At 48.1% G+C, this 19,775-nt stretch overlaps 1 protein-coding gene across 1 annotated transcript in view; it reads left to right on the top strand.

Annotated features, from left to right (window-relative positions):
- Positions 1 to 201: 201 nt before the first annotated feature.
- RGS5 (regulator of G protein signaling 5) overlaps positions 202 to 19,775 on the top strand; it is a 49,938-nt gene continuing 30,364 nt past the window's right edge. The window contains exon 1 of the mRNA XM_006137206.4: positions 202 to 356. Within this exon, the coding sequence (XP_006137268.1) occupies positions 313 to 356 (44 nt within the window). The 5' untranslated portion in view covers positions 202 to 312. The remainder of the gene's footprint in view (positions 357 to 19,775) is intronic.

The raw sequence follows: 19,775 nt of genomic DNA, 5'->3' as shown, positions 1-19,775 counted from the left end.
CAAACCATTTCTAGCCTTTACATCTAGTCACCTGCTCTCAAGCTACTGACATAAACTAGCCCACATGCACTGGTTTGAGGTTGGGGAACATCAATGAATACCAAAGCCCTTTGGCTTCTCATTCCCTATGGTCTGAGGAGTGCTGTCTACTCTGCAGCGGGGACTGCTATTGGTCTGGCGCAGGTCCAGGGCAGAAAGAGCCTCTATATATGCCTGGAGAGGGGAAAGCTGCATCACAAAGAGAGCTGGAGCCGTCTTGTCCTGCCTTCTGCCAGGAGCTGCTTGAAGCTGAGGAAATAACTGCTAGACAAAATGTGCAAAGGATTAGCTGCATTGCCACACACATGTCTGGAGAGGTGAGAACTGCTGGTTGTGCAGAGAACAATATGATTGTTGATTTCAGAGCAAGATTGAAATGGGGTATTTACACATGCAATTGCTTAGCCTGATGTTGTGCTGGAGGGAAGGGTGTGAAGCAAAATCCTGAATACTGCCCTGTCCCAGGCAAAGGACAATTCCAGCAAGTATGAGAGAGCAGGTTTCAGTATTGTTCCACAGAGCAGCTGGAGGGTTTTTTTTCTGAACTGTATGTTGATCTGACTGTAATGTACTAGCCTGCAGCACGTGTATGTAGAGTGCTGATGTATTATTGTGCTAAGGACCTAGGTGGAATCTTATTGAAGTCCGGGCTGTGTTGGGGTTGTGACAGGTATGTCAGTGCTCAGAAGGAGAAGGCATTGTTTGACAGAAAGATTGGACAGAGTCTAAGCATGGTAGTAAAGTCTTTCTATTGACTGGACCGAACCAACACCACTGCCCTTGGCACCAGCCTCATTTGCTCTGGTTTGGAAAGTACTTCAGTGGGATGTGTCTCTAGATCTGGACTGTACTGCCATGGGGCTGGGTCCAAAGCTGACACCCACACTGAGTGAAGGAGAGCAGGGAAGGTAGGTTTGCATAATTTTTGCTGGCACCCAGCATGGTTGCAAGTTTCATATCCCACAATCTGTGTAAAGCTCTGAGCAGGCAGTTTGGGTGACGGAAGAGTGCAGGCTCTAGGCTGGGGCACAGGGTAGGAGTGTAGGGGAGTGTGATGTAGTGTGGGTACCTTTCTGGTTGCTAGCCTTGGGCTGTGGGTGACTCCCACTGCCCGAGTAGCTGATGGGACAGGGAGGTAACCCCAGGGAGAGGAAGAAAGGAAGGTGGAATGCCGCCCCTGACTGGGGGGCAGGGCTAGAAGGGACCGTTTTTAGTTTGTCTGGGAAGCAGGGGAGAAGGAGCTAGGGAGGGGGCTGGGATTGTAGGGTCCAGCCACCCCCCATCTCAAGGGGGGGGGGGCGCACTGAGGCCTGCCCTGTAACCAGATTACATCTGTGCTGTATCCTGGAGAAGCAATAAACTCCTCTATTCTACTGGCTGGTGGAGTCTGTTCAGGCCACTACAGGGGTGCAGGAGACGGGAAACCCCCAACGTGCCATCACAGAGAGGTTGTGGGGTATGGCTCTGGGAGGGAGTTTGGGTACAGAAAGGGGTCTGGGGTGCAGGTTCTAGGCTGCGGCATAGGGTTGGGATGTGGGAGGGGGAGTGGCGTATGGAACTAGGCAGGGGAATGAGATTGGGTTGCAGTGGGCAAGCTCTCCCAGCCCTCTCCCTAAAGGCAGCAGCAAGCTCCAGGGAGGGGGCCCGCCTCTTCTTCCCCTCCCTCATGACCTTTACCCAAGCCCTCCTCTTCCTCCTCTGTATATTCACAAATTATGCCTTTTTTCATGTTGCACAGCATCTGTGTCAGCTATCCTCTAAAAGAGCACGCCAACTCAGAGATTTCTTAACTAAACACGGAAATTGATAAAGATTGAACTACAGGTCAATCATTTGGGGTCACCAAATAAAATTAATAGGTAGCTAATTTGAAACAAACAAAAGGAAGTAGTTCTTCACACAGTGCAGTGTCAATCTGTGGAACTCCTTGCCAAAGGATGTTATGAAGACCAGGACTTTAACAGGGTTCAAAAAAAGAGCTAGATAAATTGATGGAGGATAGGTCGATCAATGATAGGTCCTATCAGTCAAGATGGGCTAGAATGGTGTCCTTAGCCTCTGTTTGACAGAAGGTGGGAATGGGTGACCAGGGAGGGATCACTTGCTGATTTCCTGCTATGTTTATTCCCTTTGGGGCACCGAACATTGTCCACTGTTAGGTGGACAGGACACTGGGCTAGATGGATGTGACCCAGTGGCCTGACACAGTATGGACATTCTTAAGTTCTGTTACAGCCCCCTAGTTGGAAGACAAACCACCTCATATCTTCAGCAGATTGGTACGGAGGGAGATCAATAACACAACTGACTTATCAGCAAGATACACATCCACATCAATACTTTACATCAACATCATATACACAATTGTGTCCAAGTCCCCTTAGCCACAACAGCAATTCAGCATTTATGCTATTTTTAAGTGTCCTTTCCCATACACACACTGTGGTTACAGTATACAGGGTAAACTGCACAGATGTTGAATAGTGTATTTTAGAAGGGGTTTTATATAAGTAGCTCGAAGTAGAACTGAGTGTGGAGTCCATTTCTGCTCATTCACACTCATGTGAAAGTCCTATCTGGCATCACCTGAATAAGAACTTCAGGATGTGGCCCACTATTATATGTAGTACCATAGGTGGGTTGAGCATAGCACCTTAGAGAGGGAAAAATCAGAGAAGAAATGGTAGGAGTAAAGACAAGAAAGCATCAGTGGGAAGATAACAGGAAAGCTGGTCTAAGAAGAAGTGAAAACATTTGTAGAGTCCTGCACGGATACGATATATGTATCCATATCCACATCTTCAGGGTTCAACAAATAATGTAATCGACTCGCCCGTGGTGAGTAGATTACAACCCGGAAGAGCCGGTGCAGAGCGATCTGTGCATGTGCAAAGCGCAGACCCATGCAGCTGGCAGGCAGGGCTTGCCGCTGCTTGGCAAGCCCTGCACATCTGCATCCACAAAAACGAGCCATGGATATAAAGCATATATCTGCAAATTTGCAGAGTTCAAGATACAAAATTTGAATTCACATTTGCAGCAGTAGCCACAAAACTGTAGGACAGATTTCTGCATTCACATCCCTAGATGTGGATATCAAGTGGATATCTGTGGATCTGCAGGTTTCTAAGCATTTGACATTTCAAAAGGAGCAGCAGGTGGCCATTCAAATTAAAATGATCCTCTGATAAGAGGGTTGTTTTTTTCCTATCACTGTTTCTCCGGCAGTTCCCTTATGTTTCATCATAAGTTCCAACCCTCGCACACTCAGCATGATGCTCTTCCAAACCCTCCTCACCACCTCCTACACCCCTCTGCATGACACTCCCTCGAGCCCCTTCTGCCCATCCCTCACCCAAGCCCTCCCCCAGCTGCTGCTAGAGGTCCAGACAAGATTAGGTATGTGAACAACTAGTCAGCTATCCAATAAGCAAATGCTTACTGGATAGTCGACACACTAGTTGACTGGTCGCTTCCTCCACCCTTTGCTGCCTCTATCAGAAAGAGACAGCAAGGGGAGGGAAGAAGAGGAGGTGCTTCAAAGCGGCAGCACCACGGGGAGCCTGTGGCCAGACCCTCAGCTCCATGTGGTGCTGCCACTTTGAAATGAAGGATGTTAAATATCGGCTAATTAAATAGTTAATGCATTTTGCATCGACTATTCGATTAGCCGATTAATCTAAATGTAACACTCCTTATCAAAATAAGCCCCCCACTTTGGAGTCAAGGGAGGGCTGCCATATGCCTCCTCCCCTTCTCCCTTGCAAACTTAGTAGCTTCCTCAACCTGACCCCAACACCACTCTCCTGTAGCCAGCCGCAGTGAGAGAACGCAATGTAGAGTTGAAGGGGGCAGCTGCTTGGCGAATTGGGGGAGGTGAACAGGGTGGCAGGCAAGGCTCAGGGAGAGACCCAGTCCCAAATATTGGTGGAGCCAGGCTCCCAAGTAGGAATATTCCTGGAGCTTAGATACTATGGGCCCATATAACTCACCACTCTGATGAACAGGTAGTGCCAATGAGAGAAGCCACAGGAAATCCTGAAGGTTCAAGAAACAGCCTTTTGAGAGGCTGTCTTCACTTAAAATGAGCTGCTGTATCACATCAGCAAAGACACTACTTATACAAACAGGAGAGCTTCTCCCATCAGTGGAGGTGCCCCGCCTCCCCAAGAGGCAGCAGCTAACTCTCCCATCCAAGCCCACCAATGGGGGCAGGCTGGAGGGGGCAAATGGGCAGTTGCCCCAGGGGCTGGTGATACAAAAGGGCCCAAAGCTCCCAGCTATCTCGATTGCAGCAGGGATGATGTCTGAAGCCTCTGGCCCTTTAAATTGCTACTAGAGCATCGCCCAGCGTGCTCTGGGCAGCACGAGGGCTGCCTAGCCACAGCCCTGCCCCTTTGCAGATGAGGCCCCATCCATTCTGGGGTCATGGAGCAGGCTCCCCCACCCTGCCTAATGGTCTGGCAGGCCCTGTTGCTCCCATCTCTTTAAACTGTCCTAGCCCCTGGTGCAGAAAGCACTATCTGTATCACTCAGAGAAATACATTTTCATACCCCTGAGCCATGGAGTTATACCCTCCTCATTTCCTAGACTAGACTTGGCCTTCATCACAATCCCTTCCTTCTTCCTCCTTGCTGGGGAGGAGAAAGAGAGGACAGTCACTTGTGCTAGCTAAGGCTACAAAAAAATGACTCCATTCCCTGTACATGTGCAGAGAGCAGGCCTACATCACTGAGCACAAGGCACTAAAGTTCAGCCCATCTCCTGACCCTCCCCACACAGCTGCTATGGAAATTGGGGGTCAATTTTCCCATGGGTGAGATTGGCAGAGACCTTCGGAGGTTTTCACCTTCCGCTGCAGTATGGAGTCTGTGTGACTTGCAGATTTAAACTAGTGTAAATGGTGAAGTCTCTGTGCCTTGAAGTCTTTAAACCATGATTCTGTGATATCAGTGCTTCAACCAGAGGTACTGTTATCTTCTGTCTTTCAGGAGTGAGTGGGTGAGGTTCTCTGGCCTGCAGTGTGCAGGTCAGACGAGATGATCTGGATTGCCCCTTCTGATTTTACTACGAGTATCTGAGTAAGAACAGGCATTAGAATTTAAAAATCTGACCAGGTTCCTTAAGTGACTTCCCAAAAGATGTCAGAACATGTTAGTGTTTGAGCTGAGTGCATCTAATATTTATGTGATTTTGTTTCTTAGTATAAGAATCAGACACATTGATCCTTTAAAATAATTTCTAAGATATAACCTGCAAAACAAAACAAAAACCCTAGAGTTTTCAGTTGCCTAAGTAGCCCCTGGAATTACGGTAAACATTGCCACACACCCTCTTTGAAAAATCTGAAATGGTGCTCCCCATTATCCTGCCTGGAGCCCTCACTCCAATACAGAAGACAAGCTCTGTCTGTGGTACACCTATTATCCCATGTCAGATTGCTAAAGAGAAAGCTCAGTGTCTATTCTCAGTCCCTGGGCCTGGCTCTAGGCAGTGCTCAGATAATGCTACTATTTTAAAATCCCTTACTTCAAGACCAAAATTCCAAAGCAAAGAGGAGGGGGATAATTAACACATTGGCCCTGATCAGTTAAAAGTCCAGCAAAGAACCTACATAAGAATATAAGAACGGCCGTACTGGGTCAGACCAAAGGTCCATCTAGCCCAGTAGCCTGTCTGCCAACAGTGGCCAGCACCAGGTGCCCCAGAGAGGGTGGACTGAAGACAATGATCAAGCGATTTGTCTCCTGCCATCCCTCTCCAGCCTCTGACAAACAGAGGACAGTGACACCACTTCTATCCCCTGGCTAATAGCCTTTTATGGACCTTACCTCCATGAAATTATCTAGCTTCTCTTTAAACTCTGTTATAGTCCTAGTCTTCACAGCCTCCTCTGGCAAGAAATCCACAGGTTGACTACACGCTGTGTGAAGAAGAACTTTCTTTTATTAGTTCTAAACCTGCTACCCATTAATTTCATTTGGTGTCCTCTACTTCTTCTATTATGGGAACTAATAAATAACTTTTCTTTATCTGCCCTCTCCACACCACTCATGATTTTATAGACCTCTATCATATCCCCTCCTCAGTCTCCTCTTTTCTAAACTGAAAAGTCCCAGTCACTTTAACCTCTCTTCATATGGGACCCGTTCCAAACCCCTAATCATTTTAGTTGACCTTTTCTGAACCCTTTCCAAGACCAAAATATCTTTTTTGAGGTGAGGAGACCACATCTGTACACAGTACTCAAGATGTGGGCATTCCATAGTTTTATACAGGGGCAGTAAGATATTCTGTGTCTTATTTTCTATCCCTTTCTTAATAATTCCTAGCATCCTATTTGCCTTTTTGACCGCCGCTGCACACTGTGTGGAAGTTTTCAGAGAACTGTCCACGATAACTCCAAGATCTTTCCTGATTTGTCATAGCCAAATTAGCCCCCATCATACTGTACGTATAGTTGGGGTTATTTTTCCCGATGTGCATTACTTTACACTTATCCACATTACATTTCATTTGCCATTTTGTTGCCCAATCACTCAGTTTGATGAGATCTTTTTGGAGTCCCTCACAGTCTGCTTCTGTCTTGACTATCCTAAACAGTTTGGTATCATCCACAAACTTTACCACCTCACTGCTTACCCCTTTCTCCAGATCATTTATGAATAAGTTGAAAAGGATTGGTCCCAGGACTGACCCTTGGGGGACACCACTAGTTACCCCTCTCCAAACTGAAAATGTACCATTTCTTCCTACCCTTTGTTTCCTGTCTTTTAACCAGTTCTCAATCCAAGAGAGGACCTTCTCTGAGGGAGACCACAGTGACCTGACTGCATTCTCCTCAGTGTGACTTCTCTGTGGGTCAAGTGAACAGACTTCTCCGTGGCAGGACTGTAGTCCCTGCACCTGAGAACATTCCTCCTCTGCAAATGTGAGCAACTCAGGAGCAGAATCCAGCTTTTCTGCTCCATGTCTCGTTTAAAAAGGCGCTTCCTCACACCTGCCTCTCCCATAGGGGAGCTGAGCTGAGCTCTCCACTGTGTGGGGTGCAGTAAGATGAGGGCATGACGCATAAGCCCATATATTATAGGCCTGAGGCCTTGGCACAATGGTCAAGACTTTGCTAATATAAAGCAAAGTGAAGCTGTGATCAAGAGGCAGGCCCTGCTCAGATCTTGGCATGAACAGGGCTGATATTACAGAAACATTCGTATTTAAGAGGTACTAAGCACAGGCTGTAAATGCATTCTAGAGTGGTCAGAACAGAACGTCTTATTAAGAAACATCTATGTACCAACACACACACACACAACAGGAACATACAGATGCAGGTTCAGGACAGGGTCTAAACTGACAGCATGACAGATAGCGATCAAACCCCCATGTACAAGGTAATGGGTGGCGTCTCGGTAACACAGAGGGTGGAAACCGGATACATCAGGAGTCATGTGCAACTTTTGTTTGTACCTGTGTATAAAACTGTACCCTAAAGGAGTTGTCTCTATCTGGCCTAAGGGGCAGTGGCACGTTCCTGTCATTGGCGGAGTTGAGTCCATTGTAACAAGCATTCATGTGTTAGCCTAACTATAGAGATCTGATCCGTGGAAGTTAGGATCGTGCTCTGTTTAAAATAAACCTTGCTGGGGATCTTCAATGCTTATCTGATATTGTGGCTTTGGAGGGGGGTGTTGTCATGATTATGAGGGTTAGCCAGCAGCCTGGGGATTAAGGGGTTAACTACACCTAGCCAGGTGGAGTGACCAATAAGAATGTAGGTGGGACTTTTCAAACTGGGACAAAGGAATTTGGGTTTTTTCTCTCTTTTCTTCCTTTTGTCTCTCTGAGAGTTCTCTGCAGCTACAGAGAGGGACAAGCATGTCTCTCTCTCCAAGACATCATTCTTCATTTTCTGTAAGTAGGGTAAAGTTTAGGTAGTTTCGTTAGGTTTTATTGTGTTATGGATTGGGTATGGGATCTGAGATCTGGCACTGCTTAAAAGATGTTTTGGCTTTTCTTTGTAACTAAGTTTTAGGCCCATGGAGTTTCTCCATGAGTATATTTTGTTACCTTCCTCTCTAGTTATTATACTTGCAACCAGAATATTGTTGTAATAATAAAAGTTCTTTCTTTTCTTTTATTAACCTGGCAGTGGTTAATGGTGTGCCTTGATTTTTATTTTAGGGGTAAGATTTCCCAAATGATCTTTCCCCTGATTTCTTTATCAACATTTGGGTGGTGGCAGCGGAAGTTTTATTCCCAAGATCTAGGTTTTTAAGATCTTGGGGGGAAGTTTTATACCAAAGCCTGGTAGATAAGGCTTTGGGGTACACTTGCTGGCCCCCACTTCTGCATTTATCATGCCAGAGTGGGGAAGGAGCCATGACAGGTGTCTCTCTCGGAGTGTACCTTGGACAGGTCTCCTGCTCCGTCAGTGATAATAACCATTGTCTGCATGACACCAAGCATGCAGACAATGGTTATTATCATTGATGGAGCAGACCACCTGTCAGGACATCACACTGATGATTTACGACTACCACATGGGGCAACAGAAGGCACAGGACTGTAGGAAAGCAAAATCATTTGCCAAACACAGCTGTGCTGTAGCCCTTCACATAAGGCTGCTGCTCTTCTTTGTGTGTGCACAACCCCATGTGGCAAGAAAAGCCCAGGCAGAACTGTGTCTAAGCCCTCCCCATCGTCACCGCAATATAAAGGCACCTCACAATCCGGTGAAGCAGTAATTGTGTTTGAGAGACTGGCCCAAGACTGGACAGAAGGTCTGTGGTACAAAGTGTTGGAATGATAGATACGATAGGGTAACACCAGATGTTCCTTAACCCCGAGTTCCATTATTAAATCCACAAGCCAAAAGAGATCCACACAATTGTTTTAAATGTGTCTGGAAAGTCTAGATAATAGGAACATAAGAAGGGCCATAATGGGCCACACTAGAGGTCCATCTAGCTGAGCATCCTGCCAGTGCCCAGTACTCCAGAGGAAATTAACAGAACTAGGAATCTTCAAGAAATCCCTCCCCTGTCACCCATTCCCAGCTTCTGGCAAACAGGCCAGGAACACCCGCCCTGCCCAACCTGGCTAATAGCCACTGATGGATCTGTCCTCCATTAATTTATCTAGCTCTTTTCTGAACCCTGTTCAAGTCCTGGCCTTCACAACACCCTCTGACAAACTGTTCCACAGGTTGACTGTGCTGTGTGAAGAAATTCTTCCTTTTCTTTGTTTTAAACCTGCTGCCTATTCATTTCATTTGGTGACTTCCCACAATCACCAGCAGTGGTGGGAGGAAGTGGAGCAATGTGGCTCTGCTCTACTCCCCCAGCGCCAGCCGCATTGTTTAGGGTAGGGGTGGAATCGCCCCTGCTCTCACTGGTGGGAAGTGGAGTGACGTGGATGGGAGCTGGGAGAGCAGAGTGACTTAGGGTCTTCTCAGTCTGCTTCCACCTGGCGGGAGCCAGGCTCCCAGTAGTCATTCGGACCAGCGCTGTGCTATCTTCACGAGGGGTCACAGCACTGTGATCCAGCCGGCCGGTATTTTGTGCCTTTCCCGATAATTAAAGGGGCCACGACTGTATTTCGGCGGCACAGCTTTTTATTTATTTATTTATTTGCCCAACAACTTTGGGTCTGGTATTTTTGGTGACACCATCTGGCGATTCGGGGATCACGAATGAAAAAAGGTTGCGCGCCTCTGATCCAGACCATGTCAGTGGAGAGCAAGAGGTGGGAGTGCGGCAGGGGCAGAGCAGCAGGAGGCTGGGGGCAGGAAGAGGCCTATGGCAGAGGGAGCATTGTCTCAGCCCTCTCTTGTGCTGGGGGGGGCATGGGGAGGAGTCGTGTGGGGGATGGTCATATGGCCAGTACCACTCCCCCCCCCCACACACACCCCTATGTTCTTCCTTACCAGCTGTCCCTGGTTTCAGTCATTAATACTTCTCAGAGTGAACAGATTGCATGTGTGAAAAATTGGTACCCTGGGGTTTTTTTTTGAAGGGGGGAGGGTATAGTTGCATATATCAGGCAAAGCCCCTAATATTGGTACATCCAGTCACCCCCTCTCAGTTTATAGGTCAAGGCAGCAGAAGGAAACCATTTGGGAGGGGGAGCTGTAACTCAGGACCCCTTACTCAAATTACCCCAACTGTGGAATTCTAATGTTTTTCTGTGCCCTAATAAAACACACCGAATGTCAAAGCAATGAGCCCTTCCTGTACCCATTCAGATTCTAAATCACTTACAAGAGTTGATTTTTAAAGCATATAAAATAGTGGCAATGGAAACTCTCTAGCTGTTTTCCTATATTGGTGCATGTACTGTGTAAAAATGTACCTTTTCCTTAACACCTGTTTTCACATCGAGTTCCCCTGAAGTTTCCAGGGCACCATGCACTATCTTGGGTAAAATACAACAGACTGAGACCATACTGACTGAGATCACATCAATAGTTTGACCGATAGCTCTGGGGAAATTAAAAAAAAATATATTTTAAAAAATTGCTATTTTGTGAGGCTTATATCTCTGGAACTCCTGGTTCAAATGAACCCAAATTTGGCAGAGTAACACTCTCGAGTCACACCAAACTTCAAAAGGAATAAGATTAGGCAATTCAGTTTTAGAGGACATTAAAAAGGTTCCCCCTCAAACAGATGTCCCAATGCAATATTAACTTTCCCTAACATGAGAATGTCATCAATACTGAAATTCCAGCCACAGAATGGTTAGCGACACGGCTGGGTTATCATGGCAATGTGCCAGATGCTTTACTGTTGTGCGGCGTACGGTTAGCTTCTGCTCAGTAGTGTTCCTTTTCCCAAAAGGGCAGCGTAGTGTCACTCAGGGACAAGGCATCTGGCATAGCCAAATATCTCTGTTGGTTTGTCTCCACTACAGACTCAATAGCTATGGCACTGCAGCCAGATAGCAAGTGTGAAAAAAGAATCAGGATCAGGGGAGCAGAGGCGACTGGTGAGGGGTGGCCCAGACCATCTCCCCCAGCCCAGGGGTGGATTGGGACATCTCCTCTCTGTCCCTGCTCTGCTCCCAGCCCACCTCTTCCCCGTACTGAGTTGGCCCAGCAAAATAGTGGAGCTGGTTCTGCCCTCTTTCCCCGCACTCACCAGCAGCAGCAGAGGAAGTGGAGCAAGGTGGCCCCAGAATGCTCTGCTTCCCCAGCTGCATCGCTCCTCTTTCCACGGGGCCCAGTCCTTGCCCCCTCTCCCCTGGAGCAGCACAACTGGGGCAGCAAAGTGAGCTGGTGCCACCTGCTGCCAGTGAGCGTAGGGGGGCTGGAGCCCTGCTGGAGGCACCCAGTCTCCCCTTCCTGCTAGTCCCCCCCACCTCACCAGCTGCTGGCTAGCCCCTCCTGCCCATCATATAGGGGGCATGCTACCCCTCGTGCCCCCACACATCATCCTTGGGGACAACGGGGTGAGTATAGTAATAGGGTTCCATAGAAGACAAAGCCCCTAATAATTGAGATGGTCCTGATAAAATTGGGACATCTGGACGCCTTAAGGTCTACACAGGGCTAGTGAGCAGACCTTTCTCTCTGAATGTCAGGGGGTTTCTGCTGCTGAAGTAAATCCACCTCTTCAGAGGCCATCTCTGGGATTGACCATTCTAAGTGTTAGGTCTAGACCAGGCCAGTGTTAATGGAAGAAGAAAGGCAAAGTCTACATCTCTCTCAGGCACACACACAGGCATCCCCGTGACCAGTACTGCTCAGCTGTACAGCCTGACCGAGACCAAGATTCAGGCAGCTGGACTCCACCTGGGGCCCCTCATGCGCCTGCCCAGATAGTCGTAGAATTTAAGAACAGAAAAGACCACCCGGTCATCTAGTCTGACCCACTGTACCTCACAGACCAACTGCAACCCCTAGCACCTGCACACTGAACTCCACAAGCCAAATCAAGCCAAAGTCTTACAGCCCACAGGAAACTAGACTATTACGTGCCAAGGCGGAGAATAGGATGGGCTGACGTGCCCCAGTGCCTGAGGCCCCCACCATGGCCGGGAAATGATAAAGACCCAGATAGTCCTGGCAAGCGTCCCACACATGCTGGGGACTTCCTTCCTGACCCCACCCACGATAATCAATTAAACCCTGAGCATGCAAGCAAGAACCAGCCAGCCATGAAATTGGGAGATACCGCTCTGCACCACAGCAGTGTCCTGGCTCTCCACACCCAGTCTCTGGCCATGGCCATCCCTGATGTTTCAGAAGGAGGAGATTTTTAAAAGGCAGAATGCCCTGGAGAAAAGAAATCCCCCTGACTCCTGCTAAAGCCGTGCTCCAGGGGAGACAGCTGAGGTGACTCAGGGTGCACTGTAAGAAATGGAACAGCCAATCCTCAAAGCGGGTGGCAGGCCCGGCCAAAGAGTTCGCGAGGCCCAAGGCAGCACGCAGCGGTGGGCTGAGCCACACAGCCGTGCAGCTCACTGTCAGGGAAGCAAGTGAGCGGCCGGGTGGGCAGGGCCAGAAGCTGGGCAGCGTGTGGCCCAAAGCAACCCCCTCGCTCACCTTGCCCAAAGGCTGGGCCTGGCTGATGGTTATATTCACCAAGCCAGCACAAAACAGCTTCTGTGTTACCTTTCTAGAAGATTTACCAGTATTGCTCAGACCCTCAACTCAAATAATGTTTGTTTTTCTTCATTTAAATCATTGCTCTGTGGTGAAGCTGGGTTTGGTATGCAGGCTGCCCCAGGGAGAGAGACAGAGGACAACCCTACCAGCCTGGAGCTAGGGGAGAAGTGCCTCTCCATGGCCACTGCAGCTGAGTTGGCACAGCCAGGGGAGGGGTGCATGTCCCCCAGCTGGGGCAGGTACAGATTAGGCTGGGTGGGGGTCGGAGAAGGACCACCTGTGCCCTGGCAGCAGCAGTTCTGAGGCAGCTCGAATTTGGTGCCATGGGTGGGAAGGAGGCACCCTCTCCCCTGGCCGCAGCATGGAACAGACATGGCTGGGGGTGGTGGAGAGGAACTGCCATGACCGGGGGCTGGTGAGCCTCCCCGTCCCACAACTCCAGCACAGAGCTGCCACAACTAGGGGAGAGGCACAGCCCTCTGCTGACCCAGCACAGAGCTGCTGGGCAGCGGTGGCGCTCTGCATGCCCACCCTGAGCCCTCTTTGAACATTTACTCAGGTTAGGTATGTCCGTTTTGAGGACTGCAGAGTCTTTCTGTTCGTGGGAGGGGGTGCATGTCCCTCAGCTGGGGCAGGTCCAGGTTTATCCACCCCCTGCATTTCCCAGCTCAAGTGAGCAATGCATCAAACCATGTACTTTCACCTGGCTCCCTGATGAAGGGTAAAGCCAGCAACATACCCCTTACAAATCAGGGGAGAGGAACTTCAGCCCCCCCTTCCCCTAAAGAGCACCTAGCAGGAGGCTCAAGACTGGGGCAGTCCCAGATGGAGGGGGGAGGAGAAAGGCGGGGGGAAATGTGTACTCCCAGCTCACTCCATTCACCTGCCTAGTGATTCTCTCTCTTTTCCGTATGAACTGGACAGAGCTGAAACCCCCGCAACCTTCCTAAAAGGCACATGGAGGATGGGAGGCTCAGGGTATCCTGGAAAGGGAGTCCCCAGCCAGCTCCTTTCACCTGCCTGGTGATTCTATCTCTTTTCTGCATGGTTTTATGAGACACAATCCAATTCTGGGCACATCCCATTTTCTTGGCACAGCCAACCCCTTACCTTGGTTTAAGTTATGATGAGAGGAAGCTGTATACCAAATTTGGTGGTCCTAACTCTTACCATTTATGAGGCATTCTTGAACAAATAGGCCCACGCACAGACACTCAAACTCAGAGTCCAAACCATGCAGTTCCTTTAAAATACCCCACGTTAGCCACCATCCGGATAGTCCCAGCCAAATAAAGTTCTACCAATCCCAAAGGATTGAACTAATACCTTCTAGGTCAATGTTTCTTAAACTTTTTAAGACCGAAGAATACCAAACAATTTTTTTTATGGGAAACACCAAGGAGTTTTTGTTGAGAAGAAAAAAACAAAAGAAGTAGCCTTTTAAGGGCAGCCATTCTGAATTCTGTTGTTCCCCACAGCACACCTCCAACTGCCTCATGGCACACCAGTGTGCCATGGAACACAGTTCAAGAAACACTGTTCTAGGTCAATGAATATTTCAGACCTTATCCCAATCCACACTTACAACCAATTTCTATTAACCAAACTAAACTTTATTTAAAAAGAAAAAAAATGAGTTAAAAGCTCAATATACGTGCAGATATTAGTTCAGTTCTTGAGGTACATAATAGCAATGATGATCTTGTACTTGTAAAAGTATCTTTAGAATTTATTCCATAGTTATAGTCCAGAATCCATATCCTAGGTGATTCCAGCCAATGACTGGGATCTCAGTTCTTGTGGCTCAGATTCCCCCATATGAAACCCTAAGCAGATCTGAGACCTGGGATCTCATCCTTTGTGTCTTGCAGCTTTCCCCAGGAGCATCCAAGCAGGTACAAGACAAAACTACTCAAAAAGGGACTTAATACTTTTGCAGCAGCCCCTTGGCCAGGGAGAGAACAATGCTTTTGATATTACCTTCTGTCTCCCAGACAACGTTAGCACAACGTAATATATAATTTAAACAGTTCACATACAGTTTTCCACAACCTTCAAAGAGACATATAGACAGTAATACTTCTTCAATCAAGTGCCTTCATAAATGATAACATTTCCTTCTGAGCTTGAATCAAAGCTATCAAAGACAAGGTTATTTGTTCACATAGCGTATGTCTATACTTGCACCCTCTTTTGAGGGAGGGATGCAAATGAAGAAATTCAAAATTGCAAATGAAGCAGGGATTTAAATATCCCGCACTTCATTTGCATATTCACGTCATGGCACTATTTTGAAATAGCGCTATTTCGAAATAACAGACGCTGTTAAGACGGGTTTTCTCTCTCCACGGAATGAATGCAAGAGGGAGTTCTGTCTTAGTACTCTGGCTGTTCCTCATGGACCATCTTGGCTTTAGCTTGCCACATGATCGGACACCCCTTCTTGCAGTTACTGAGCCTGTTGTCCCATTCACTCTGTGACTACACTCACAGAGCTGCAGCACTTTCCTCTTTGTGGCTTAGCACTGCAGAGGGCTAAGTCAAGCTGAAGTTCCCCCTTTCTGGGCTGTTATCAAAGTCTCCTTTCAGAGGCTCCCCAGCAGCCCCCAAAGAGGCTGCCCTATCTTGCCACTCTTGTAGGGGAATCTGAGCCTACCCCCTACACCACGTTGCAATCCAGGGACCTGAAACTGAACAGTTCAGAGCTTTACTGTCCTAGCCCTCACTGCTCCTCCCCTGATGTGCTTCCTATGACAGACTCCTTCTAGTCCTCACTTTGCATCAGAAAAGTAATAGAAATGTAGCCATGTTAGTCAAGTCTAGCTGAAACAAAAAACAGGACTATGTAGCACTTTAAAGACTAACAAGATGGTTTATTAGGTGATGAGCTTTCATGGGCCAGACCCACTTCCTCAGATCAAATTGTGGAAGAAAATTGGCACGACCATATATACCAAAGGGATACAATCAAAAAAAGTGAACACATATGAAAAGGACAAATCAAATTTCAGAACAGAGGGGAGATGGGGGGGGGGGGGGAGATAAATGTTTGTGAGCTAATGATATTAGAGGTGATAACTGGAGAAGCTATTTTTGTAATGGGCAAGATAATTAGCATCTTTGTTGAGACCTCGGCGTAAAGTGTCAAATTTAAGCATGAATGACAGTTCAGAGGATTCTCTCTCATGTCTGGTGTTAAAATGTCTTTGAAGCAGGATGCAGGTAATCAAGTTATTGAGACAATGCCCTTTCTGGTTGAAATGGCAAGAAACTGTTTTTTCTTTGTGATCCTGGCTAATATCTGTTTTGTGGGCATTGATTCTTTGGCGAAGTGTCTGAGACGTTTGTCCAATGTACATAGCAGACGGACACTGTCGGCACATGATAGCATAAATTATATTTCCGGATGAGCAGGAATGTGTGTTCTTGATCTTATAACTCACTTGGTTGGGTCCAATAATGGTATCAGCAGAGTGAATATGTGGACAAAGCTGGCAACGGGATGTTTTGCAAGGGAAGGTACCAGAGTTGGTATTAGTGTGGTATGTCCTGTGGTTGTTGGTCAGAATCAGAAAGTGTGATTATCACCTCTACTCCCTTCTCCAGGCCTCCATCCCCGGCTTTAGCAAAACCCTGCCTGGTTTTGCCCAGGTGAATTTCATCCCCAAATAAGGCTCATTGCAGCCTCTCTCCCCTCCAGCAGCAGCCTATGGCTAAGTAACCTTGCTTGCCTCTTTTAATGCTGCCAAGGCTAGTGTGAGGTGAGTGCCCCAACATAAGGAATGTTAGGAATAGATGGCATAACCTAGAAGTAAGCTCCAGGCCTGCTGAGTTCTGTGTCTCCCATCACAAGCAATCTCCCCGGACAATTGTACTCATCATTGTTTGCCCTCACACCTACTGGGAGACTCTGCCGTCCCTCTCGTGGGTAGAAATTGTAGCATGGCTCCCCCATTTCCTCAGGAATGATTGTGTGACCCTTGGCAGCAGCTGGGTGCAAGGAAGGCTCCCTCCTTCCTACTCCAGCTACTGGGTATCTCTGTGGGATTAGATTTGGGCCCACTCTGCTCTGCCCCACAGAGTCCGTTGTTGGAGTGGGGCTGATGGGATCCCTGGAGCAGTGGGACTCAGGGGCAGATGAGGATTTTGCAGGGTCCAGGGCAGCACAATTTCACGGGCCCCCCCTTTGACATGGTGCATGCGCGGGGCTCCTTGAAGTGCGGGGCCCCGGGCAGCCGCCCCGCTCGCCCTGCCCAAGATCTGCCCCTGGTGAGACTGGGAGAGAACACTTCACTGAGATACATGGGATGGTTCACCTCAGAGTGATTGGCTCAGAGTCTTTGCAGATACAAGAAGCATCTCTGTTTGACAGACAGACTCAGGACAGTCACCTCCCCAGACCACTGGGCTCAGGCTCTCAGCAGACTCAGGCAGTGTCCCCATGTCGAGCATATGCAGGACAGCTCACTCCTCTCAGAGGCTCTTGGCAGACTAGGGTAGCTTTACTGCATCAGTTACATGCAAATCACCTTTTCTTTTTACATTTGCACCTGTCAGGTTAAAATTCTGCTGAACACTGTTTTCCCTTTAAATAAAACCCAAGAATCTGCTGTAAGTATGTGAAAGCAGCAGCCACGGCCCTATACATAGCCATGGGGTGCGTATACTACAATCTGGTTCTAGTTTCAGGCCAGTGTCCATGGCCACTGGGATGGTGGTCAGTCTAAATGGTGGCTTTTTTTAGTCAGATGAATGTTTAGGAATCCAGGACACTTGCTGTAAGACATGGGGTTTCTAGCTAGCTATGGTGAGGATAAGCCTGGATGTCTTTAGGACTAGGGTTTGCATGGGCTAACCTGTGTCCTGCTTCTTTGTGTTCTACTGGCCCCTATTAGCCAAACTGTAGCTACAGAAAAAAACAACCAATGGTCTGGTAGCACTTTATAGACTAACAACACATGTAGATGGGATCATGAGCTTTCGTGGGCACAGCCCACTTCTTCAGATGAGTGGAGTTTTGAGTTTAGGATGTGCAGACCAAAATAAATAGGAGAGAAGGGAGGGGGAGGAAAAAAAGGAGAGGGGTAGGAGACAGGGAGCTAGAGGGAATCAGTAAGTATCTGAAGATTGGGTAGTTAAAACAAAGCAGATAAGAATCAAAAGTCAATTGATAGTATCCTTCCTGACATAGGAGTCCACACAAAGATGAACCATCGTTCATCAGGATGGAGTCCATTAGCATGTGAATTGAATTTGCGGATGAACTCTAATTCTAATGTTTCTCTGTGTATCTGGCTAGTAGAACTGGTTTGTGACAAGACAGCCACTTGAAGATCTTTTAAACAGTGATTAGGAAGATTAAAGTGTTCCCCAGTAGGTTTCTGTATGTTTCCTTTACGTATATCTGATTGGTGTCCATTGATTCTTTGCCACAAATACTGTCCAGTTTGTCCAATATATATAGCAGTGGGGCATTGCTGGCATAGATCAGATTACTAGATGTGCAGTCAAATGACCTTTGATTTAGTAGCTTATGTTGTTGGCTCCAGTGATAAATTCGCTAGTATAGATATGTGGGCAGAGTTGACATCGTGTTTGGTTGCAGGGCTGGACTCCTGGCTGCTTATGATGTGGCTGTGTGGCATGGTTACTGGAAAGAATTCGTTTCAGGTTGGGGGGTTGTCTGTAAGGAAGAATAGGCTTTTCTCCCAAGGCCTCAGAGTGAGGGATCATGTTCCAAAATGGGTTGTAGATTGTGTATATTGTGCTGGAGGGGTCTGAGTTGTGGACTATAGGTAACAACAAGAGGAGTTCTGTGATTTTCTCTTTTGGGTCTATCTTGAAGTAGTTCATGTCTGGGTACGTTTTTGGCTCTGTCAATTTCTTTTTTCACTTCTCCAGGAGGGTATTTCAGTTTTAGGAATGCTCTGTAAAGATCCTGTAGGTGTTTGTCTCTATCTGTGGGGTCGGAGCAAATCCGGTTGTACAGGCAGTCCCCGGGTTACGTACAAGATAGGGACTATAGGTTTGTTCTTAAGTTGAATTTGTATGCAAGTCGGAACTGGCTCCAGATTCAGCTGCTGCCACTGAAACTGACCAGGGGCTGACTACAGGAAGCCAGAGGCAGAGTTGCTCTGCCCCCAGCTTCCCGGAATCAGCCTGATCAGTTTCAACAGCTGCTGAATCTGGAGCCTGGGACAGAACAGCTGGGGCGCTGCCCGGTAGGTTCCCACAGGACCTGCCCGGCAGCACCCAGATGTTCTACCCGAGGCTCCTGCAACAAAAGCCTGGTCTGCTGGGGGGGGCAGCACTAGCTGCGCCCCCTCACCCCCCAGCAGACCAGGGACACCCGAGCAAAGCCGCCACCTGGGCAGCTTTGCTCGTAAAGCTGCCCAGGCGGCGGCTTTGCTCGGGTGTCCCTGGTCTGCTGGGGGGGTCCAGCGACTTTGCTGGACCCCCCCAGCAGACCAGGGAGACCGGGAGAAGCTTTTCTCGGCCCGGAGGACACGGGTGGCGACCCGCTGCCCGTGAGCTCCGGGGCGAGAAAAGCCCCGTTCGTAAGTGCGGATCCGACATAAGTCGGATCCGCGTAAGTCGGGGACTGCCTGTATCTTAGGGCTTGGCTATATACAATAGACTGAGAAATGTGTCTGGGATGGAAGCTGGAGGCATGAAGGTAAGTGTAGCGATCAGTGAGTTTCCGGTATACGGTGTTGGAAATGTGTCCATTATTTAACTGTACTGTAGTGTCCAGGAAGTGGATTTCTCGTGCGGACTGGCCCAGGCTGAAGTTGATGGTGGGGTGGAAGTTGTTGAAATGCTTGTGAAATTCTTCAAGTGTCTCTTTTCCGTGGGTCCATATGATGAAGATGTCATCGACGTAGCATAGGTAAAGTAGCAGTGTTAGGGGGTGAGAGCTGAGGAAATGTTGTTCAAGGTCAGCTATAAAGATGTTGGCATATTGTGGTGCCACGCGAATGTCCATAGCTACAGAGCAGGCTCTAACCAACATCCTGCCTGGGGCTGCACAAAACGGAATAAAATGGATAGTTTCCATAGCCCACATGTGGCATGGTAGTGTATCCACAGACAGGGTACAAGGACAGCTCCATCTTTCCTAGTCACCCT

This window comes from Pelodiscus sinensis, chromosome 9 (assembly GCF_049634645.1).
Source record: "Pelodiscus sinensis isolate JC-2024 chromosome 9, ASM4963464v1, whole genome shotgun sequence".
Lineage (NCBI taxonomy): Eukaryota > Metazoa > Chordata > Testudines > Trionychidae > Pelodiscus > Pelodiscus sinensis.
The sequence above is the reverse complement of the archived record's forward strand: the minus strand, read 5'-3'. Positions and strand labels throughout refer to the sequence as shown.